The 25,332-nt window shown below is 44.3% G+C and overlaps 1 protein-coding gene and 1 long non-coding RNA gene across 5 annotated transcripts in view; both read right to left on the reverse strand.

The window, feature by feature from the left end:
- Nucleotides 1–508: 508 nt before the first annotated feature.
- Nucleotides 509–923, reverse strand: LOC146205179 (uncharacterized). The gene is made up of 2 exons (XR_014707993.1): nucleotides 710–923; nucleotides 509–628 (listed from the first exon to the last, which is right to left on the reverse strand). It is a non-coding gene; the product is annotated as an uncharacterized LOC146205179 (long non-coding RNA).
- An 11,375-nt stretch (nucleotides 924–12,298) lies between these two features.
- Nucleotides 12,299–25,332, reverse strand: part of LOC146205180 (queuosine 5'-phosphate N-glycosylase/hydrolase-like) — a 40,293-nt gene continuing 27,259 nt past the window's right edge. Inside the window, exons 7-8 of one of the 4 annotated variants that reach the window (XM_084589864.1) lie at nucleotides 24,168–24,247; nucleotides 13,055–13,194 (exon numbers count right to left, since the gene is read on the reverse strand). In XM_084589864.1, coding sequence (XP_084445990.1) covers nucleotides 13,191–13,194; nucleotides 24,168–24,247 — 84 coding nt within the window. In that variant the 3' untranslated portion in view covers nucleotides 13,055–13,190. Of the gene's footprint in view, nucleotides 13,195–24,167; nucleotides 24,317–25,332 lie in introns of those variants that run through there. The other 3 variants (XM_084589863.1, XM_084589865.1, XM_084589866.1) reach the window with 3 other exon arrangements.

A 25,332-nucleotide genomic window follows, 5' to 3' on the forward strand; every position in this document is an offset into this window, starting at 1 on the left:
GTAGAGAGGGAAGAGGAGTACGGGAGGTGCAGGTCTGCGGTCTGCCAAGAAACATTGGGGCGGCCCTGAAAAGGGCCGTTTGGATGCGCAGCGACGTGACGGCGTGGCGAACACAACGCCCTGCACTCGTCCGTGGCCCTTTGCCGTGCACCGTCAACAGCGGTGCACTACGTCGTACACAGTGCCATGGTTATATGCTGCCCTGGATGCTGTCGCGATGCTTCTACTGTAGACATTTACGAGGGTTGCGGCGATGATCTTGGAGAGCTGATCGATGCCGCGATCCCTGACATGGGCTGCTGCGTACAAAGAAAATCCTCGGTCTCTTCGCAGCATACAGGAAACGGTGCTGTAAAAGAGTAGAAAAAGTTGCATTATGAACATAGCGATTTGATGAATGCGCAACATATTACAAAACCTTCGACAAAGAAATCTGCGTTGTTGTACCTCAATCAGGGTTGAGAATGCTCACGGCAGACGTGCGCCTCAGCATAGCAGTCAGGCAGCGCTATAGTTGTCGACGGCGGATGTTTTCGTGGAGGTCTCCATAGCCGTGGCCGATTTTTTTTTTTTTTTTTTTTTTGAACACGAGGAGCGTCCATGCCACGAGCTGCTGCTGCACGAGGTCCTGGAAGCACGTGGGGAGAGGCAAGCGACACAGTACTTATAAATAAGCAAAATGAGAGAATTCTGCGCAATTTATACTTACCTTGACGGTGCTTGCGATCTCCCGCAGGTCGTCGCCATTATCAACGTCATTCCGCCCAACGTACAGCACGGATCGGCGTGCCGAAAGCGCGTTGACGTAAACGCGCAGGCCCGCCATCGTCGAGCACCTCGGTGACCGAACGCGCCGGTGTCATGCAGCAGCGAGATCCACGAACCGAATGCCGGAATCGCGCGCGTTGCCAGAGCGGGGGCTCCTAGCGATTCCCTAGAGCGTCTAGGGACGAAAAAAAACAAGCAAACCCAGTTTTTGACTACGTCACGTCCGGTTAAGCATTCAGCCCGACGCAAAAAACGTCACGCCAGGCCGCGGCGTGTCCACCAATCAGCGTTTCCAGCCGATCTACCCCTAAACGCTTCTGGATCGGGCCCCTGTTTATCGAACGTGCTAGCCACGGCCGGTCTCGAGGGAGAGAGCGCTTCTCTTCTCTTACGGCCTCTCCAATGGGGTCTGTTTCCACCGCCCGCCGCGCCTCGGTGGGGTCGCCACCGCCCCACTGCTGCTCCTCCGCTAGAGCCGTTCACGCGCAAGGGAAACGCGCGCTCGCTTTTAGCTTCGCCAGCGTCAATTGCAACCGGCAAGTCCTGACATTTCGCCCCTTATGGTTTATACAAAGTCCGTCATCAACATCGAAAATTTATCGTGTACGAGGAATAAAATACAGTCAACAATCCGCTCACGCGCGCGCTCCTTCGTCAGTGCGGCCGTGCACGGTCGAATGAAGCTTCGGGTACACTTCAACATTTTTACTCCTAAGTTTTGCACAAAAATAAATTTACCAGGCTATGCAATCTGCCTTTGAATGTTTTAAGCAGGTGCAGCGCGACCTGACGTGAGTGCATGGTGAACTGTTGGGTGGAGATTCTGTCAACCGCTACCGTCTTCGTTTAGATCAGAAGAGGCGCCGGCAAAAATTCATGGCGCGTCTCAGATTCACAGTAAAGAACAAAAATGTACTCAGTAAAAATTTCACTTGTCTAGTGGGGTGGGTTGTTCTAGCTTCGTTCAAAACATATCAGTCGGTTGAAAGACCGAAGATGTATATGTAGTCTCGCGACTACTTTTTATCAAGGAAATGGGCATAAACAGTTAAGCAGAATCAAAAAGAGCGGCAAACAATAAAAAAATTGTCCTTCAAAGTTAGATATTGCACTATATATTCATCAATTCATCAAAATGCGACCTGCGTCTAGAAAATTCAGGCTCAAAATCTTCCTGCACGGCTTGTGCACATAAGGAGTTGGCCTCTCGGTCTTCTCTGTCACTTTCCTGGCATAATTAATTGGGAAGAAGAATTCTGAGAAATTTTTCAAATATCAAAGAAGCGGACCTAATAACATAGCTGTTGTCAATTCCTTTCGGGCAACTCAGTGTTGAGTTCTGAAATGCTGACTGAATCAGGATCTTAAGTACTTCGAGAACATTTGTGTGTAGTAAATAGGTGCACGGCAGCTTTTTCGAAAAAAAAAAAAAAGCTTGTCCAATAGGGCAACAAGCTCCGGTTTCGGATAATGCAGTCCACTAGAACATTGTCCTCGTAGAAGAGTGTACTACATGGGGCTGCTTCTTTCGCTAGTTTCAAGAAGAATAGCGCAAGCGTCACACCCGAAGTTGATTAACTAAACGATATATCCAGCGACGTAAGGTGAACCGGAATATGTGATGGTGGGAAATGGGATGGTAGGAGATGCTATCACTTCCTTCAGTGCCTTGATTTTGCTCTCAGATGAAACGTCCGTCTTGACAATATATAGTCATGTGCCGCTAGCTGTAACGGCCCTCGCATCTAGCATATGTCATTCCCTTCCGCACATTAACCTTACTTTCCAGAAGAGAGCCTCAATGGGTCGCTATATAAGGCTTGAAATGAGTCTTCAGTGAGAGTGTCCTTTAACGCTTTAGAAGTTTCTTGCATACTTTCGATATAGCAGGTGAACTCATTTATAAGTCACTGCATCGAGTATCACCTTCATCATTTATTGGCCTTTTTTTACCACTTCGAGCACAAGTGGTGTCATGAACATCAAACCAGTTTTTGTTTTCATAATAAGCATAATATCATGTAAAAATTTCATTAAAACAATGTTTATTTGCAAAATTAAAATAATGTTTATAATACCACACATTGACTAATATATGAATTGTAATAACATTTAAAACTCAACCCCACAACGTTTACGTTGACTGTTATACTAATACTTTATATCATGCAAGCATTTTGCAATTTACATTACATTTTTATGAAATTATTTTCATCTTCGCTGCTACATGAATGGTTTCGCATCTAGCGCTGAAAGACGGTTTTGCTGTTGCAGACGAGTTGCTGTCATGTTAGCCTTGAAGAAGCTTCGATGTGATCACTGCTCATTCAGTCTTCTTTTTGTTCCTATTCTTGTACAGGCTTTGGGAAAATTCGGATTAAAATGGACAAAAGTAGCTACCGTGCCGCAATGTATGCCATGCTTGTCGAACGTTTGCTGAACGACAATGTTTTTTATATCCGTTCACGTGTGGTACGTTGACGACATGCCGCTGCAGCATCTACCTTCTGTGCACTTTAATTTCGGTGCTGCACTCACCACGAAACTCGCGAGCGACAGCGCGAAACCAGGCAAAAGCCACCCGCCGCCGCTGAAGCAGACGCGGAGCGAACAGTGAGCAGGTCGCGCCCCTTGCGGTGACGGAGAGCGTAACTCAAGGAGAAAAGTTCCCATTGTTCCCGCGGCGATTGAGAAGGGCCATATGGAAGGGCGTAAGAAAGAGCGCGCGTTGACGTCATTGGTCGCGTCATTGGTCACGTGAAAAGCGGAGGCTCCACCCCTAGACCGATTTGGTGTGAATGTAGCGTCACCCCGTGCTTTCTTCCGCCGTTATCATTTCTACCAAGACTGCTTCTATGCTTCCAGTGCTAACATCGTGCTCTAAGGTTGCTATGTTTCTCTTGACCTGCGTGGCCACCCTGCATTTTTCTCCCAGATTGCTGCAAGAACTTTGGCATCCGGTCAATTTGACTTGATTACCTAGGTGCTGCTGCAGTAGTGCCCTTTTGCGTCGGTACCCCCGGCAATTCCATTGCCATATGGTAGCGTTCTCTTTCTTATTTCGGTTCTTGTCCATTGTTGGAGTATATCGGGTCTTGAATATTTGGGAGCGGGGTTTTAAAAAATTCCTATGCAAAATCTACTACCCCATTCGAGCTGAAATTACGTTCACAAAGTAGCAAAATATGGTCTATGTTATCTGATAAGTGATTCAACATCGGTACTTGCCTAGATTTTCCGGAATCGACGGAATATTGCTCTCGGCGGCGTGCACAAATTTCGCAGAAGCGAGTCGTGAAGCTGCGGTGACATGGTGCGCCATCTGTCGAGCGGCGAGGTAACCGCCATCTCCGGCAAGGCCATTGGTGCCGTTGGCGCGCTTGCTTCGAAGGTGCAGATCGTCTGCTCGTTTAAAGTAATGCCACAAGGAAGAGTCACCGCTTCTTTTACTAAAAACAGTAGTGGAAATGCTACATCAGCAGCATTAGAAACAAAAAATAAATATTAACTCGTCGCTTGCTCTTCCGCTACGATTCCGGTGCCGTCTGCTTTTGACTGTTGGTCTGTTCTGACGACTCTTGCTCTGTTCTGATCCCGAGTAAAGATCGAAATTTTTTGTGTGTTCGCCCTATAATGCATTGTGTGCTGCAGTGATATGCGTTCATTTTCAGCGATAGAAAAGGCGGCAGCTGTGTCATGGCTTGTTGAATCCGGGTCAGTTCACTGCGTGCGCACGAAATTCAAGGTAAAATTTCGCCGTCGTCCTCCTTGTGAAAGGTCACTGCTAAGATGGAAGAAAATGTTCGAAGAAAGAGGCTGTCTTAAAAAGAAAGAAAGAAGCGATAAAGGGGGAACACATCGCAGTATTGCTGATGCCCTTGAGGGTGCATTTTCGTCGGACCCTCAGATGTCCTGTACGCGAGCTGCGCTGTTGTTCGGAGTGAGCCCGTCAACGGTAAGTCGCGCGATGAAACGCAAGGGCTTCTATCCGTACAAGATGCAAACTCTACAAGCGCTCTCAGAAGACGACAGAGACCGTCGGCTTCAATTCTGCCACTCGGAACAACGAAGGATAACTCAAGACCGGGGACATCTGAACTTTTTATTATTCACTGATGAATCCATTTTTCACCTGGATGGAAAAATCAACAAACAGAACACTCGGTTTTGGGCAAAAGACAATCCTCGTTTTTATTCCACAAACGACAAGACCCCACATATCATGGTTTGGTGTGGATTGTGGCGCGAGGGGCTCGTTGGGCCTTTTTATTTTGAGGACAACGTGACTGCCGAATCATATTTGAAAATGCTGCAGCAGAAGATTCTGCCAGAGTTGGAAGCAACACATATGCAGAAGGAGATCTGCATATTTCAGCAGGACGGAGCTCCTGCTCATTACGCCAGAAGTGTCCGCAACTGGCTGGATGCAACATTTCCAAACATGTGGATGGGTCGAGGCTCGTCCAACATGCCATGGCCGCCCCGTTCACCTGATCTAACTCCATGCGATTTTTTTTTATGGGGCTATCTAAAAAGCCGCGTGTACCGCCGAGGCCGACTTCACAGTTGTTCAGAGCTGAAGCAGCAAATTGAGGCTGCTTGTGCAGACATCACGGAGCGCATGAGGGCATCTGTCTTCAAAGAATATGAAGAAAGATTGCAAAGATGTATTGACGCCGCCGGAGGACATTTTGAGGTATAAATCACAGCAAGCACTTCGACGTGAACGCCTGAGTACTGTTCGATGTAAGTGCATGTTACAGTCTCGGGTGTTTTCACTACGATCTCTTTCATATCCCATGAGCAGCTTGCGGACGTTGAACCACAGAAAATGATCAACCAGATTGGACCAGATATTGACGGCACCGGAATCGTAGCGGAAGAGCAAGCGACGAGTTAATATTTATTTTTGTTTCTAATGCTGCTGATGTAGCATTTCCACTACTGTTTTTAGTAAGAGAAGCGGTGACTCTTCCTTGTGGTATTACTTTAAACGAGCAGACGATCTGCACCTTCGAAGCAAGCGCGCCAACGGCACCAATGGCCTTGCCGGAGATGGCGGTTACCTCGCCGCTCGACAGATGGCGCACCATGTCACCGCAGCTTCACGACTCGCTTCTGCGAAATTTGTGCACGCCGCCGAGAGCAATATTCCGTCGATTCCAGAAAATCTAGGCAAGTACCGATGTTGAATCACTTATCAGATAACATAGACCATATTTTGCTACTTTGTGAACGTAATTTCAGCTCGAATGGGGTAGTAGATTTTGCATAGGAATTTTTTAAAACCCAGCCCCCAAATATTCAAAACCCTGTACTATTTGTTCTAGTTTCGTCATCCTATCAGCGATGCTGCTTAGCGCCACAAGGATTTGGTCTATCGATCCCTTTATGTCGCCCAAGGCGTTAAACCTGTTATTAATTTCTTGCACTTGTGCATCTATTCGTCCCTCTAGCACGGGAAACTCGAGGCTTTATTTCGAGTATTTTGTCAATGGCAGGTATTTGTTAGCGCTGTGAAAGCTAGGAAATTTTGCAAAGTAGGCTATTTGCTCTAGTTCAGGAGCACCTTCTCGCTTGGGCAAGTAAGACTATGTGCTACAGCTGTTTTCGCATGATGACTGTGTAGAAGCGCGCGGTCATTCCAAGACTTCAAAATGTTTGCAAAGTGTTGTTTGGCTTCCGTCAGTACATCGTGATATGATGTTATAAGTACTGAACAATTTTTCCGTCAGGCATTTCTGCTACATGCAAGTTTCTAGAAGGCCAATGCTTATACCAATTATCTGTCGATGTTTGGTCTCTCTGTCTGAATATAGTCAGCGTGAGCAGATTTATACATTGTTATGTAATAAATTGTTGATATAACTCCCAATAACAAAACATGTTTTCACCAGCGGAGCGATCAGCATGAGCATGCAGAAATTGCGGCGAAATACTAAGCAATTTGTTAAAATAAAATTTCCTGTTTGCGTAGACCTACTACATAGTGCAGTGGTGTTTATTTTTGTCCTGTTTAAAAAGAGGCAGTTACATACGGTTACAGAGATAAAAATTAACAGCATTTTTCTATACTCCGAGTCATGTGAAAATATTCACTTCAGGACAACACAAGCATATTGCCCAGTTATTTTTCATCTTTTATTGAAAGCTGACAGCTGAGATAAATGGCATAAAACCAAATTGTTGCTATGCAACAAGGCAGTTTCATAATGACCAGGTGCTGTTAAACATGCATGTGAAAATAAATGAATATATACATCTATATAGGTTACTTGTGATATGCAATATCATAGCAAGGTTGCATATGTAGGTATTGTGTGTGTGTGTGTGTGTGTAAAACCTTTATTGGGAGGAAGCTTGAGGTAGCCGGAGCAACCTCACGCAAACACTAGGTGGGCTCCTCATTACAGGAGCCCATTGGCGACCGCTGCGGCTAGGGCTCGGTGAACCAGGGCCATCTGGCTTGCCAGATCGGAGCAGCCGAGCAGGGCTGCCTCCCAGTCCTCCCGGGTGGGGTTGGGTTTGGGGGTGAGGTTCGGGGTTGACTGACATGCCCACACCATATGGAAGATGTCCGAAGACTTCTCCGCACAGTGCGGACACTTTCCTGTACAGGCAGGATCAAAGTGTTTTAAAACTGCCGGGCACAGCAGCGTTTTGGTGTAAAGGCGGAGGAGTGTGCGTTCCTCCACCTTTGTAAGACCCTTACAAGGCTTAGGATAAATTGCATGGCCGAATTGAAATAATTCAATAATTTCTCGAAAAGTGAGAGCCGGATTGGGTTTGAGATCCGTATCATAAGGGTCTGAAGGCGTTGCCCGGAGAGTGAGCGCGCGGGCGGCGGCGTCGGCCGTTTCATTGCCTTCGAGGCCCATGTGAGCTGGAGCCCATACAATCGTTCGAGATGCGGGGGCCCCGAGGTAGTCACTGTTTTGAAGGATGCGGTGCGCAAAGAGAGGAATGTACCCCTGTTTAATATTTCTGCAGGCCCCTCTCGAGTCGGTGTGGCCTTCAGAAGGAAAACAAGGTGCTGGTGGCCATTGGCGCTCAAGAAGTGCAAAATTCTTCAAACTAGGCAGAGATTGGCCTAGCTAGCTGCTTCAACGTCCGTAAGGGTCAGAAGTATGGAGTTGTAGTAAATCCTGAAACCAACTTGCATCAAGCTTCTGTGTGTGATGAAAAAGCCGAAGCAAGATTTCTTTGCACCATGCATTTTCTTACAACTTGCTATACTCTCCCACAGGTCTATTGAAGCTCATTTCTGTAGGCTGTACATACTAGACATTTTGTCACAGTTAACTATTCCTCACTCGCAGCCCTGCTTTGAGGTCATTAACTACATGGTGTAAAACATGTGCTGCAAAAGTTTTGCTAGAGAAAGGTAATATTAGATGTTATTACTCAGATTACGAGAGAAGCTTCCCATTTACATCCAATGAACTTCCCTCTTTCATGGTTGTATAATAAAGACTAGTTGCTTTCACAGCTGCTATTTTATTTTTTGCCCTTGTGCCTGACCGTTTCTCTTGGTGCCCATAGCAAAGCTGTGCTGCAAGTGTCGAGATCTTGCTTTCACTTGAAGTTTCCATTATGAAGACCCACAAGACAAGTTCACTTTATGCCTGGCTTTTCGTACTTGACTCCTTTGCCTTGAACACATTGCATGTAGTGCAGAAGTTACATTCCCACATTCAGCATGTATGCATTAACAGCCTATGTGCCTTCTTGAAACATCTGTATGTACACAATCTAGTTTTTCTGTTCAACCAGACCCAGAGCACAAAGTAAACAACAGCAAAATAGTAATAGGCTCCCCAGCTTTGGAAGCAACAATGGTTTCAAGAGATGCCATTAAAACAAAGCTTTTGATTTAGTACTTCTGTTTTTTGGCCGACATAATGCAGCAATCAGCATTGGGAAGTCAAGCATAAAAATTTAAAACATGGAGAGCTTCCATAGTTGTGTGTGAATGGCGTAAAATGTCCCACATAGTATGCTTAGTTAATTTTGTTTGAGTGGGGTTTTCTCGCATGCACTGCAGTCTCGGCAAGTGGATATGTCTCTCTGCCAGAACAGCTATGTCACTAGCCCATCCAGGCCCTCAACATGCATTAGTAGAGGTTTTTGGCCGTTTAGTCTTGGCTGCATACATGTTGGGGTATAATGCATGCATACAGAATGAATACAGCAGTGCTAAAAATGCAACTTATACGTCATGCAGTTGCATTTTCGTAATGCAACTCGTAAAATTCAAATGCTTGAGAAAGACTATTTATTTCATGATTCTCCTAACGTTTTCATTGAATGACAGTATAATGTTAACCATGATACAGTTCTCTAGCATTCCACCTCCTAAAGTTTTTAGAAAAAAAGAAAACTAGCACATACATGTAAACAAAATCAGGCTGTCAAGAGCGTGTAGCTTAACATAGCGAAGATTGTGCACCCTTTTAAGGTTTCGAAGCACTGGTAAGTAAATCTAGCTCTTCTGAGGACTAGCACAACACGCTGTTAGAATCACATGTCACAATTTTAGCTAAGCAACTAAAACACTGTGTACCACCCATGCTTGCAGGCAGCAACAGTATACTGCAAGGCAAGGAACCTCTAGCTGCTCTGACTCTCTGAAGCAGTGCAGCGTTATATAACACGAGATTTCAATTTTTTAAAGGCTGCAGAAAAGTGCGGAAAGTCCTCCTGTGATTTGCATGCTTTAACCTCTGCCGTCGCAGCTACAACTCGCGCGGCAATCTGCTCATACGTAATGCTAAACTGCGGCTGCTGGCAGTCTATTTATCAGACTTTTGCTAGCACAACACCTCTACAAAATGTTTGTTTTAGTACATTTTAGAGATATATGTAGCATATATGTAGCGACTGCATGAAAACAGCAATGACATACGAACTTTGGCTGAATTAATGATGCATGCTAAACTTCACTGCGAACACACAATACCATGCTGAAATATGGTTGCACTTCCAACAACTTTTCAGCCTTTTTCTTCAAATGCGAAATGTTAAACACGGTCATAATATGTGCGCAGATCATTATGACCTTTTATAAGACTTCATTCGCGCTTATAAAACACGAGAGCCGAAGTTTCAAGCACAACATAGCAGACGTGAGTCTCACCGATCGACCCGGAAGTCTGAATACCCAGCATACTTTGCAGCTCGTTCAGATTGGACACCACAGAGTTTTGAACCGCTTCCCCTGACTTCCTTTTTGTACAGCCTTTATCAAAAGTGTAGAGCCCAGGGATCTACCTTTGAGCTATGTAGTGGCACTGATTTAGCGTTAGTGGAGGTTCTTCCCATTGGAGAGGGTAGGACAAAAATACCTTCTTACCACCAAGAGTTACGGAACACTGGAGATGCGTTAGAAGCCGCACGAAGCAGCTTAGAAGCGGGCCCCCTAGGCTCTACACTTTTGACAAAGACTATACACGTGGCTTTTGCATAAGCATGGCCCGTATGGCCACCTTTATGTATGAGCACACTACTTGAACCTCTATAAGCCTCAATCACAACTCACGAAGCTCTTCTATCGCTCGTTTCCTCATGCCAAATTCGCATCCAGGATGGTCTGGTACTGCACCTCTTGCATGAACAATCACTTTATGCATGTGTTTATGTATAGCCTCTTCAGGCGGTGCGTCCGCATATGTGGATGCGACCCGAATTTTCGTTACATCTTTGCACGGAGGGTGAATTTCAGCCTTTGAACTTGGAGCCCATAACATTTGGACCCGCCCTGTCAAGTATGTGATGCCATCCCTTGCAGCTACAGCAAAATGTGGAAACTGTAAGATGGATGTCGCAACAATTTACAATGAGACAAGTGAGTAACTCTTATTTTCGCATGCCTCTTTTTAAACAGATGCCTAATAATGCTATTTACTGTAGTGAATGTGTCAATAAGAGAATGCAGAAGTTGAATGCCAGATTTCATTATCTTATACATAGAAAAGGTGCTTTAGCGGACTTTCAGAGTTTAGCACCCACAAATGTGGACACGGTGTCTTAATGCCGAAATTGTCAAAGTGGCGCATTCAGTCCACGGCACTTCGTTATTTTGTGCAAAAACGGTACGTAATACGCTGATTGCATGCAGGTGTCCCAATCTTAAAATGTCAAGGTATTCTCAGAGGAAAACATTTATTCTTGCCTAATGATTAGTTAGAAAATGTAGAAAATGTTGCAATGTTTTCATTCATGTAGCAGCTTTGAGGCACCATGTCCACATATGCGGGCGCGAATAAAATATTTTGAAATATAAGCATTTTTGCACAATCTTTTATATTTGAATTTTGCTTGGCCTTGTGCATTGTGCAAAAAAATTTTTCTTTCAAAAAATTTTATTGCCATCTGACTGAAATAGACAAGAATGTACCACTTTTGGAAAAGTTTGACAAAAGTTCGTAGGTCAACACGTCTATAATCGCAGTGCAGTTGAAAGCATATTTTGGTGAAATTATGGTTAACCATTCTTTTTCCAGACGACCTTGCGAGTGATATCAGAATTGCTCCTCAACGTCTTTTTTTGCAAACAGTTAGTGGCAGGAACCACTGCACAGTCATACAGCCAACATTAGCCAAAGAATTCATCCAACGGTAGTACCACCCTGTGCTCTTCAAAAATGAAAAAAAGAAGCAAGCTGTTTTCAGTTGATTGTTCTGACTTGATCAAAGTCTAATACTCCAACCAGGCCCTGCACATTCAACACATTCACTCAATTTTAGCACACCGAACAGTGTTTTGAATAAAGAAAAAATGCCAAATATTACCACTAGTTTTAAGAAAACATCTTAGACCAATTTTCTTCCAAAAATGAGTATGAATGCTCAATAGTCATTAAACATAAGGTTATCTAAAGCGCTCTGAAACCCATTAAACATAGGGTTATCTACAGTGCTCTGCAAGAACTGTTCTTAAATATTCTCCCGCCTCAATCGGAGGCACCTTTGCGGTGAAACCGTGCAGAAAGCTTATGCGGTGTTGACCCTTTTGTTGTGTAGTAAGTCTTACAGTGGTGCTTACTTGGTTTGGCCGTGCATGATGAGAAACCAGAGTCTTCTGTGACGAGACTGAAGGAGCGGAAGACACAAACGCCAATTTTCTGGCGAAGGGCAATGGTGGAGCCATCTAGCATCATTACAAAAGCATGCCACGCTTGCTAGGTGCTTTAGAACCATGGAGCTTTCCTCTAGCGATGCCAGATGGTGCCACAGGTGCCTTTTCTCAGAATCTCAGCGTTGGAATCTTTTGCTCCTCAATCTCGCCACGGACGATCCTCATTTTTCATCATGCGCGGCAAAACCAGGCAAACACCATGGTCAACCTTATTACGCAACAAAAGGGTCAACAACGCACAAGCTTTGTGAGCAATTTCAGTGCAAGTGAGCCCCCAGTTGATGAGGGAGAATTTTTCAAAATGGTTCCGATAAATTTGCAGAACAATGCATGTTCACCGAAGGCTGGAAATCAATGAAGATGTGAAATGATCTAGAAACTTCATAACAGGTATATCATATAGAAGTAAAAAATTTTATTACCAAGTGACAGAAAATGTGTTAACAACATTCAGCAGCTCTGTATTTAGGTATCGCTGCAGAAACAGGCAACAATTTTCATAAGAAGCATGCTTTTGTGCTTTGCACAGTTATGTTCAGGATACATTGCACTCGACCCATCTAGACTGCAAGGCACTTATAACCAATTCAGTTTCCTTGGAATTAAGACAATTACATATGCATAATTGAAAGATTATTTGCAAAAACATAGTCATTTCAAATCTGAAATACATGCAAGGATGGAATTTTGGCCTCTTCGCCACCATGAATATGTGCAGCACAAAGTTAGCTTCAAGGAACTTCACAAGAACACCTTGTCCTAAATATTTTAAAGAGAAAATTTCAATGTACATGTAAATATGGTGAAGCTGCCAAATATTTCATGGTGCTCAAATGAGGTTTATATTAATTTGCATAATAGAGAGGAAATGACTATGTGAAACTGGCCTACATGACCATCATTATGCCCTCATAGTGATGAAATTATATAATGGCAAGAAATAATTTGAGCTTCTCTGCATGCCTCCAGAATAAACAGGACATGGGGAACTCACCAGTACTATGTTACTAGTATAGCTGTAGAGCAAACAAATATTCAACTAAATTTAACTAAATGTTGTACGATACCAAAAGAGACACTACAAGAAGTATGGTTGGCACATCAATGTTGCACATAGTTGATCTGCACCCTCTCATTCAGTAGTAAATGCAGCGAACGCGGTGGAAAGGGACATGCTTGTCAACATCATCTGAATGTCGTCTGCGGTAGTCCCAAAGGCAATAGTCTACTAGCACAGAATTGATTTCCCCAGAAGACAGCTTTCGTTCCTTCAGCTTTTCTCGGATCAGCTGCAAAAAACAACAATCACAGAGAATTGATTTCCAAACTTAATATACAAGCTATCAAAGGCACAATAAATTCTATACCTCTACAATGACAACGAATGCCCTTCCAGTGCAGTTATTGCAACAAAAGCAAGATCAAGGAGGCCTCTGAAAAGCTATGGCATGGCTGTCATTGCCCAATGTTGTAGTGGTGGTACATCCGTCATAACCGAAAAACCCATAACATCATTCCTGAGCATGGACGTGACTCAGGTGTGCGATCTGTTTAATGAGCATGATGGCCAATAGGAAGTGAGGTCTCTATAAGAGGTCACAGGTAGGTGTTTCATTCATTCCTATGCACAAGAAGAGAGCAAAAAGCTAAATAATTTTTCTGAAAAAAGGATACAGTTTTGATGCATGTACGACTTAGAAAGCACATGCAAATTGAAATTCGGCATAAGAAACACGAACAGCAATGAACTTTTGCAACAGTCAGATATTTAATAAAACCAGAATTCTAACCAGTGACAATCACCAAGTGAACTTGCTGTTGCCACCACTGAGTTGTTCTATAGAGTACCTTATGAATATAAAACAGCCCTAATAAATGGTTTTCACGTTTGATACACTGCCATCACCACTTCGAGACAATATGGCCCATCATCATAATGTTCATTAGAGTTCTCTCACTGCCCCTTTTTGCAGGCAGTGAAGTAACACATGATGAAAATGCTTTATCTGTTTACACACTAACACCTTCAAAATAATCCTCTGCATAGCAATAAAATGCTCCCAGCATTCTTGCCACTGCTGAAATGTGTAAGTGAAGGCTTCTTTTTGAAGCCCATTAAGCATTTTCTGCAATTTGTGCTAAATTACCGTAGTGGTGTTAAAGTGGCCACCTTTGAGCTGAATCTTCATTTTTGGGAAGAGGATAAGGTCTGCTGGAGCTAAACCTAGAGGTGGCACCACCGATGCTTTGATAGTGTGGGTTGGCAGCCAGCGGCGCTTGCAGAAACGCACACGGCATAGGTCTGCTTCCAAGTTTACGGCGGGTTTGTCTGCGAAGGAAACGTGCCTTCTGCAATTCATTAGTGATTTACTGTTTAGAGTGTTCCAATATTTTAAAAATATAAAGAATTTGGCCCATGCTCGGAAAAGGAGTGCAGATTTTAGAAAAACAAGGCACGCAACCAGGTCCTTTAGATTTACTGGCATCGGTTTGCACACTTTTTGCTTTGTATCGCACTCATGGGCCTGGTATTTTTGTCATCATCATCATCAACCCAACTATATCCACTGCAGGGCGAAGGCCTCTCCCATAATTAACCCGGTCCTGTGCTAGCTACATCCACTTAACCAACTTCTTAACCTCATCCACCCACCTAACTTTCTGCCGCCTCCTGCTGTGTGCTGCCCTTTCCTTCTCTTGGAATCCAGTTTGTTACCAAAGCGACCATCTGTTATCCCCTCTTCACACTACATGTCCTACCCATGCCCATTTCTTCTTCTTGATTTCCACTAGAATGTAAGCAACTTGAGTTATTTCTCTGACCCACTCTGCACACTTTCTATTTCCTATCTTTTGTTGTGTGCCACTTGCCTAATGGCAGCTTCGTGTTTCTTATCACCTTTTCAACAGTGTGCACATGTCTTATACGAGTGTCAGACAGGCATATTTAGTGTCAAGCCCACGCAGATTCAAGATTCGTGCTCTGACCTCCAGTACTTTTGAATGAATTGCGACACAGCCTGGTTCATTATACCTTACTTGACTCTAGGATTAAGCTGGTCAACTGGAGCACTGACAGCTTCCTGCCCAGCAGGTTGCAGTTGACATAGTGCACATCAACTCTGGCTAAGCAACCAGGCATAACAGTGAGTTTACACCGACACTCTACACGAAATCTCGCCGCACACGAAAACTGACTGTTACGTGTACAGCGCTGAGTGGATTGAGTTTGCCGAGCTTACAACGAGGCAAATGATTCTTGCGGCCAATGTCAGAGAATCTGATAGAGTAGTAGTGCGCTAATGACTAATTTTCTGAAACCGAGGAATATAAGAGATTTCTGATGCTTGAAATATTGGTAAATTAGTAGTATAATGATTTTTTATTTTACAAAGCCAATAAATTTCCCTGTGTGAGAGAAGTTTTACATACTTGACAAAACTTGGGACTACCAGAGGTTAATTTTCAATAACGTTAAAGTGCAAACTATGAATCAGTCGCTGCGAAGACATCGTAAAAAACTGTGCATGACGCTGTCATGTTATGGCAAGGAATTTTGACAGTCTGAAGATTTCTTTATCACTATAATTATTGAGCAGATACTCAATCTTACGCGAAGCAAAATATTAGGGTTAAAACAGGTGCCGGATATAAAACTCTCCCGAAGGAAATGGAGTTCAACTTATCATGCGACTATAAAGATGTATTTATTTCTGAACTAATAGTTAAGCCTGTATGAAGCCATTTTACATCCCTTGTCAGAAGCATCGACTTTGCTCGGTAGACAGCATTAACACTTGGACAAAAAGGGATTATAATGGGCTACCAGATAAGTACATTGATCTAGGTGTATTATGTAATTAGTGCAACAATTATGTGCTAGAAAGATATGTTTTTGAAATGTTCGAGCGTTTCATAAAGCAAAATTTGCTCACTGCCCTGTTATGGATGTGTAAAAGCCTTCATTAGCAAAAAAAAAAAAGCATATGGGGTGTAACGTGCTGAAGCGGCATCGGCTATGATGGATGATGTATTGGCGGGCTTCGGTGTCATTGCCCACTTAGGGTTGTTTAATGTGCAGTCAAATCCCATATCAAAGGAGCGCCTTGCGAAAAGGCCACAACTGAACCCCCCCCCCCCTCCCGTTCTCGAACTCAGCAGCTGAGCGACCTACCATTGAAGCACCGCGATGAAGGTTTAAAAAAAAAAAAAAAGGGCAGAGTGGCTTATTCAAACTGCATTCTGCTATACAGCAGTCTGCGGTCACATGCTTCAGTAGCTGTGGTATTCCAAACAGAAATGGGAATGTATATGATTTCTGAGCGCTTGCATTATTTTGTATTGACGGCAGTGACCTGTTTTGGTTTGACATGGTGCCTAATGACAGCATCAGCTCATTCTGCACGTAAAAGGATCTCAAGCGCCGAAGACCAACTGATGATGCCCTTATCCAGTATGACATAATCGATACAGACAAGTATTTTTCTTTAATGGGGCATGGGATGATAACCTGTTCACATTTCTTTTGTAAGAGGCAGACAGGTAAGCAAAAGAGCACCGGAACCAGGAAACAAACAAAAAACCCACTTGTACATGCTACACGCACACAAGTAATCACTGCTTGCTGGCACACTATGTGAACACGCATCCACACTGCGTAGGGTTCACCGCTACACCGCAAGGTGGCGACTCTGCTCGATCTCCAGGCCAATAGCAACAGTTGCACAGCTCCCGGTGCACATAGGATGATGCCTTTTGACAAACTAAATGACAAAGGTAATCCAGCTTCTAGTGACTGTGCGTGCTAAGGTGCCTCGATGCGCCCTCCGCTCTCCGCTTAGGGCGAGGACAACCGCGTCGTCTGCTAGGGCGATCACCATTTTCTTGCATCCGTTGGTTTCAAGGCGCGCGTTTGCTGCGTGTCGCGCCTAGATAGAGGAGGCCCCCTACCAGTGGTAGCTTGAATTGAACTTTGCCTTTGATGATCATTCCTTTCATAGTTTAGATGAAAAGAGTAAAAATTCGGTGATGTATTCACTATTTCAAGACGATTAGCGAAAGTGTAGCGGTTATCTTTGTTTTGCGATATGTGATCACGGCGGCCAACTGTTCGCCGTCGTTGTCATACCAGCGCCGTCAACTTTCTATCATAGCGATTATGTGTGGATATAGCGGAAAGTGGAGTACGCGAAACGAACAGCTGCATATTCAAGCGCGAATGCATAGCATGCTTACGTTTATTTACACTATTATGCAATGATGGCAAACTGTGTCACGTATACACTATGAAGTCAAAACAAAGACTCAAGCGCACGCAAGAACAAATATTTATTATCTTGATGCACAAATAGGCTGCATTCTGTCTCTAGGTGGCTTTCGCTTCTTTGGAGCAACTGGAAGCAGAAAGATATACAAACCAATGATTAAATTGAGCTCAAAGCAAAGGGTTAAAACAGGTATAATGAAAATATGGAAAATCAAGGCAAAGAACAGAGCGAAAATACGGCATGACCAATGTCTCAGCAATATTTTTTTTCCCCACAAAATAATCTAAGCGTAGAGGCCAAAAGGTGCACATGAATACTTAATTTGTTCCCCGCTCCCTTTATAAACTACAATGTCGTCTTGGTTAATTTCATTTGTATTAATTAAAGAAGGCGGCCGATTCTGCCTTTCAAGTGGTAATGGGTTAAGTGAGTGTTTGAGATGAATGTTGTTGTGTTAGCCGATCGACAGTAGAATTGAATGAGGAGAATGCTTCTGATAAGAGCATGACAAGCAGAATTGATATATACACACGTACACATAACCTGTTAAAGGCAAAATAAGTGACTTATGCCGGGCCTGAGGCTCAAATGCCACAGAAATGTTTTCGGGCGACCCCCACATTTTTGGTAACGAATGTATGCAATTAGGCAGTGAATCAAATGGGAAATACCTTCCCCTGAATGGGAAATCCGTTGGTACAGCATTTTGCTTCAGTTTATTTCATCAGTCTGCCTTATTTTGTTCAAAACAGGATTCATCAAAGTGAGCCTGTACGAAAAAATTTTGTTGCTATTATAAGTGCATTATTCCCTGAAAAATAAGATTAAATTACGATAAATCAAGAAACTCACACAAACGCACACTGACATGCATATGGGCTGAACTCTGCACACACGCACGAAATAAAGATGTACTTCACATTTATTTATTCTTTTCATTTCTATGTGCTACTTCCGTGACATAGGATAGGCGATAAAAAATGTCTCGAATAGCATAGTTTTTGCGAAGAACAAAAGTACAAAATATCTCAATGCGACTCAACGTAGAGAAACAAAGCCTAATGCATCGCATGCCATTCTGCGCTCCACGGGTCACAATTTTTCATGCTGCCAGATGCGCCTTTCAAAATTAAGCGGGCTGTGAGGCTTTTGGTGAAGTAGGCGCGATAACTCCTGTTTCAGCTTCGTGGCTGAGAAAGATCGTAATATTTTTACCAGCCTCATCCTTAATTTGTAATGCTAAGTGTATTAATGAAGGTGTAAATGCATTGAACGATCCATATCGCTCTCGAGCTCTAAGAGATTACGTCCGTTAACAGCGATTAAATATCAAAAGGCTGCAAAAGCATGATATGGCGCCTCCGACAGGTACATAAAATGGTATGTCTGGTAATCAGAAACAGTCGCATAGACAAGCTATACATAAGCCCGAAAATGAATTTAGCACTGCAGAGAAGTGGAGTACTTACGCTGTACATGCAAGAGTAGTTCGTCGGCTGCCAGTTGTCCTGCTTCACTTTCACAGTCCATAGAAGAGGTCGTTTTTGGGCTCGCAAAAGAAAGCATTCTCTGGTAATTTTTAGCACTGATAGTGCACTGGGGAATGCACCACCCAGCAATTCTGCAGAGACTATGTGAAGAATACCGCTTTCCGTGTCTAGCTTGGGCATCCGGGGGACGGCTGGAGCGGAATCTAAGAAAATGGCGGTGACGCCTCCCGATAACCGGTTTTGGCGGCGACGACCCCTTCTAAGAGTGGCGCCACCCTCAGCGGAGAGCAGGCGCGCATCGAGGCACCCTAGTGCGTGCTAAAGTCCCTTGATAATTTGAAAGTAGCGACACTCTCCTCCGCGCCGCGCTTTCCTCCTCGATTCTCCTAGCACGGCGGCGGCGAGCGCTGCGCACGACACGCTTTTTCTCCTTGACGCCCGCCGGCCGGCCGCAGCAGTGAGTGAAGCGCGAGCTTTTGGGCCAGGTCTGCGCTCCAGGAGTGCACACAGTTTTTAAAAAATTGCGAAAAAAGCATTGAAAATGCCGAAAGTAAAGTTCATGAATTGATTGGTTTCTTCTTAGAACTGTTTGAATGGGGAATACTGATAAACAAAGCTTCCCGGCGAGTTCTGTGCTACAGACACTTTTTAATTCTTATGATAAGGTTTTACATTGTGCACTTAATCTAGTACTGCCTCTGACTTTGTGTTTTTTTTTTTTAGAGCGTGAAATCTGTCACCGCGGTAAAACTTCGGAAAACGATCCAGGCTGGTGCTTTGAACTTCAAGATCAGAGAAGGTCAAAGCAGGACTTAGTCTACATCGCTACTGTCAAGCTATCTCTCTAAGCATAGTATATGCCACGTGATCAACCATGAGATTGGGTTATTGGTTAATTGTACATGTATTTTGATCAATTACTGGGCCAAATTAATTGATATTTAGTTAATTGCAATTAAAATCTAAATTTTAGCTGCAACATCGAACCGTATACCATTGGAAAGCTTAGGCCAAGTGTTATGGCACTGTGCTAGTTAGCGATCCACGATAACCTGCGTTAATTAGTTAATTTTGTATAAAACCAAATTTTGAGCTGTTCCTTGCTGCTTCGAGGCAAGGAACAGGTTTGTCACGGCAGTCTTGATATGATGCTGATGGAGGAATTAAATAATTTTATGAGTACGCGGCCCCTCACTGACTTCGCGTGTGGTTAAAAGACAGCAGGGTACACTGGGAGAAGTGGTGGGCCCTATTGCCGACACACTGAAGTTCTGAGGCAAGCATGCTGTGATCTCATGCGCTATGTAAAAGAGCTTGATTTCATTGAACGCAACAATCAAATAAAAAAATTACAAGGTGCACATAGGTCTTCAACGTGCGAAAATGAGAAAGCATATAACTGCCAATTCATTAACTACAGTACAACCTCGTTAATTCGAAGTCATCGGGACCGCAAGAAATCTTCGAATTAAGCGGGTTTTCGAATTAACCGAACACACCAAGAAATAAGACTTAGGCAAAAAAATTCGTTGCAGGAACGTGTTACCTTTATTCGGCATATTTTGAATTACTACTGAAAGTAATCAGAGATGCTGGTTTGCCGCGTCTGGTAGTTTGCGGCTCCTAAGGTCATGCTCTCGAGTTGGTCAAATAGACGAAACATCTCTGAACTTCCACCGCGGCACTCAACAAAACTGCGGATAACGTTCAGTGATCCGATAACTTCACCAAGAGCAGGTGCTCGGGGAGGCTCATCGGTGTCGTCGTCGCTATCGTCGCTGTCATCGCGCATGTTCGTACCAGCAGTGATCTCACTCTCCAAGTCAGAGTAGCCAGTCTGCTCTTCACTCTCAATGTTGATATACTCGGCGAAGCCGACTGCGTTGGACTCATCCTCTGCGCAGAGCGCATTGATGCGGTCGCAATACTCTGCTCCTTCTTCGTCAAGAGTAGTAGTACATGGGTGGTCTGCATCGGCATCAACAGTGCTTTCACTGGAAAAACCAGCGTGTTCAAAACACCGCCTGATCAATGTGGGCTCCACTTGTTTCCAAGCGTACACCATGAGGCATATGGCTCCGAGGAGGTCGATGGAGTACTCCTTGCCATTGTCGTAGCAAAGGAGCATGCGCTTGAGCAGGTGGTACCGATAAATCTTCCTAGTGTGGTGAATGACGCCTTGGTCCATCGGCTGTGAGATCGAAGTGGTGTTCGGAGGTAAAAATACCATCCTGATGGCCTGGAGATGTGGGATGCCGCCATGTGCCGGGCAGTTGTCGACGACAAATAAGACATTCCTGCCCGTGGCCGCGAACTTGCGGTCAAGTTGCCGCACATACTCTTCAAATATTGCACCTGTCATCCAGGCTACTGCAGAATAGGTCTTGCCGTAAGCCTCTAGTATTTTTGACTTGTTGCTCAATATTGTGGACAACGTCGAGAGGGGCACGCCATGCCTTTTGGCTAACTCGGTCTTCGAACAAGCGCTCTTGCCTGCTTTCTGGATCAAGCAGAACTTCTGCTGCAGCGTTAAAGTCTTGTACTTTGGCATTTCTGCACTGCTACGGTCACAAAGCTAGCACTTCTGCACAGTCCCGCCCAAAAAAACGGCACAGTAGCCGACCCCTAACCACAGCGCACAACACAAAGAAATGGCGCAGGCGAGACCGGCGCGGCGGTGGTGATGGCGTACTTGCAGCGTCGGAGGCACGGGGGAAGAGTGGGCGAAGCACACCAAGGGATGGAGTGGGGGCGAGGTCACGTGATAAAAACCGGTATGCCCGCCGTGTTGCAGTGAAGCACGTCTTCTCCTCTGCAGGCGCGTGTTTCGGCGGTGCGCGAGGCGCACTGTGGACCGATTTTTGTGCAGAGAGTGCTCCGGCTGGGGCGCTTCGCCTATAAATCATCACCATTACTATGTGGCTTTGCCTCGCGGCTCCGTAGGGCCGTCGTTTCGCCGGGTTTGCGGCGAAACATGGATCAGGCATTGCCGCACAGCAGTCCAAATTTACATCGGAAAATACGGGACCGCAGAAAACCTTCGAATTATCCGGGATTTCGAATTAACCGAGTTCGAATTATCGAGGTTGTACTGTATCGCTATCCTATCACTATATCTACTAATGCCAGAGACCTATCGTAACTGTCACTATCCGCAACGAACACTATCACCTCACTATCCGGGCCTATTACTATCATTTACTATTATTATCCGTAACAGTCACCATCATTACCTATCACTATTCATAACCATCACTATTTAATCTGATGCCGTCCCATGACCCATTGATATACTTCAATTTTCATTGACTTACGTTGTCAGTCATATCTCTATTATCTCATAATATCTGACGAGACAACTATACATTGACTTTTAATTCTTACACTTTCTTGTTTTCTCATAAATGGAGGTGGGAAAAGAGCAAGCCACAGAAATAACTGACTACTATCAGCGCGAGGTTCATGTCTCTGTCGAGGAATTCCTTTACTTCAGGACAGGTCGGTGAGAGAAAATTGATGGAACTGCGTTTGGCCTGTTTTTTTTTTTCGAGTTCGTGTATTATTGGCGGCTCAAACTGGTCTTCAGTGAAATGTAGCTAGAACATAGAGCGATGAGTTAATCACTCAGGCTAGGTGAAAAAAAAATCTTCTTGCATACAAATGAAATGAGTAATATGTTGCAGTGTTAAGAATTGTTGCTCGCAAAATGTTCCCCTATTTTTACATCATAACTATAATTATTATTGATTGTTTAAGTTTCGTAAATACAGAAAATTGATGCAATGATTCCGGCTGATTTGACATCGATGGGATACCTTTTCTCGCAATAAATGAATACGCAGAATCGCAGTTTTAGAGCTCCAGCTTTCAAAGCGAAGGTAACCTGCCAACGCCTAGTAGTCATGGTCAAAGTGAAGCGTGTGTGATCATATGAACACCTCCTGCACGTTGGCCGTATCCCTGATAAAACGAATGCATATGTTTTAACCCACGCGTGCGTCGAAGCATGGCAAGACACATTCAAGAATTGAAAAAAAACAAAAACAAAAAATGCCGTACGACATAACTAGTGCAGATTACCCGCAATACCTCGGGTTTACTTGCCAGGGCCAGCATTCATTGCTCCCGAGTAACCGACGCACACTACAAGTACAAGCTGGAAAGGCTAGCTCCTCTACAAGCCCGAATTTTGATTTTTAGTGAAGGAGGCCAGGGATCCTAGCATAATCGCGACAAATGCAATCGAGAGACTGTAATTTTCTAGTCATCTCTGACAGCAAAAAGCAGATTATAGCGCCCTATTTCTGACTGTACAGAAGTCGAAGCGTGTTAAATGATGGAGCCTCGCAGAATATGCAGCATGCTGCAGAGGACAACCTTATTTTTATACAATGAACATGCTGCCGCCACAAAAATATTGAGGAGCAAGCAGGAATAAAAAACGCAGCGTCAGGTGACGCGTTATTACGGGGAGTGAGAAAGGCACCCGATGTCGCAAACAACTCTGTTCTTTCTAGGAATAAACGTCTTTCGACTAATCTTGTGAATCCATTGACTCGTGCGCAAGCCGTCACGCTTGCCTTGCGATATCATGAATACCGCATAACCATCTTCAGGCCGCTTGCTGCAGTTGTACGCGCAACAGCACAGCATTGAGCTTGCACGCTGCAATAAAACCACAGCGCGCAATATTCGCTCGCCGAGACTAGGAGAAAAATGGCGCGAAGGAAAAAGAAAACACAAGGAAAACGCCGGACGCGCGTTGGTTTCCAAGGGCAATGGCAGGGAGACCAATCGTCGCTCAGGAAATCGGGCGGAGAGCCGGCCTTCAGCGAAGGGGCGCGCAAGGGGCGAGGTGGAGGAGAGGAGGTAGCGCGGCGGCGGCAAAGTTCAATCGTTGGCGTAACTTTCAAAGTATCAAGGGGCTTTAGTGCGTGCAGCCCTATGCTGCCCTCTGTTGGTGTGTTACAAAACTTCACCTCAAAATGCTTTGATGCTACCTCGAATCAGGGGTGCTCACAACACACTATCACTTAGGTTACAAAGAAAAACAGGAAAGCAACATAAATTGAGCAGCAGCAGAAATAAGAATCAAGGAGAACACAAGTAATCTGCATTCAAATAAATGTTTGCAATGCTTTCCTCAGATTCACGTCACTTGACAACACAGCCTACACCAGCAGCAGTGTACTCCACCCATGAGCACAGTATCTCTGTGTGTCATCATAGAAGAATGAGGAAACCTTTTGAAGGCAACACTGGCAGAGCCAGAAGCGTAATGGCCTTGGTTGTCCAGTAAGTGAGGCAAAACAGAAACTGACCTTCCTCTTTAATGGCACGCAGAAAATAGGACACCAATGGTGGAGTTATGTCATTGGTGGGGATGAATTATCGAAAAGCGATGTGCTCATAATAAAGGAAACATTTCAAGCTTTCATCTTAACGTAACACTTTTCCATTCCACCATTTACTAAAAAATGTTATAGACCAGGAGACGAAACTTACTGAACACCTCTCCACACCTCATACAGGGTCTTCATAATACGAGTGCTTCTCCATGGCCGTATGGTGCATGTGCAAATTTTCTGTCAATATATAACCTGAAGCCATCACCAATGGTATTTCGGGCTCTAATGATGCTACAGTAATGGCATCTGAAATGCATCATTTCATCTACAAGATTCTCCAAGTGGTACTGTTAAAATCTTCAATGCACAGTCCCCCTACCCACACACAATTCAACTAAAAAGTTCAGCCTTCAAATATAGACTGAACGCAAACTGGCAAACAATGCTGCCGACACAAAAACTTACAAGACGCTTAACTATCCTCAACAGTTGAAGCGAAAGCACTGCCGCATGGAAAGTATGCACTGCTGCTAAGTAATGGCCTTATTTGTTCACTAATTAGCAGTGTTAATTATTATTTATCAATCGTAAGATTAAGAGTACAGTTAAGTAGTAGAGATAAGTAGTAGTACTACTTAGAGGGACTGCTTAGTAATGCTGATTAGTGGTCTTAACTTTATCAATGTATGGCAGCTGTCCACTCTACAGTAGGTATGAGATGGTCATATAAGACCTCTAAACTATTGCACTAAACAAACACTTTTCACTCCTCAGCGGTGTATAAGTAGCGTGCTCCGGTTTGTGAACAAAAGGATAGCAGTTCGATTCTGCTTGACACTTTCTTTTTCCTCAGAGTGAAAGTGCTTTTCTAAAGGCACTTCATAATGCTGTTTGGCAGCAGTTGCAACCCCATGGATGATGACAAAACCTCGCAGAACCCCTTGCCTGAGCACCTGCGAACTCAGCCATGTCACTTAAGACACCTCGTCGACCAATCAACGCTCGCCACAATTGCCAGCTGCCAGAGCACCTGCCAACATGGCCACGAAATCCCCAAATTGGCAGAGAGGCTGGTGATGTTACAAGGTCATGCGACTTAGACCAACCAACCACAAATTTTTGGGATAGACACAGGATGCTTTTCAATAAATCAGGAATAGTTCTGGCAGATGCAGTATGCTATTGTGTTTTTCTTGGAATGTGGACTCTAATACATATCACATTAACAACATCAAATGGTTAGAAGCAGTGCATGATCGTTGCCGAGATGCACAAGTAGCCACAATCGCCACTATACATGCACTATTTGGTGTTTACAACTG

The sequence above is a fragment of the Amblyomma maculatum genome, chromosome 1 (assembly GCF_055883805.1).
Source record: "Amblyomma maculatum isolate TAMU_Amacu chromosome 1, ASM5588380v1, whole genome shotgun sequence".
Taxonomy (NCBI): domain Eukaryota; kingdom Metazoa; phylum Arthropoda; class Arachnida; order Ixodida; family Ixodidae; genus Amblyomma; species Amblyomma maculatum.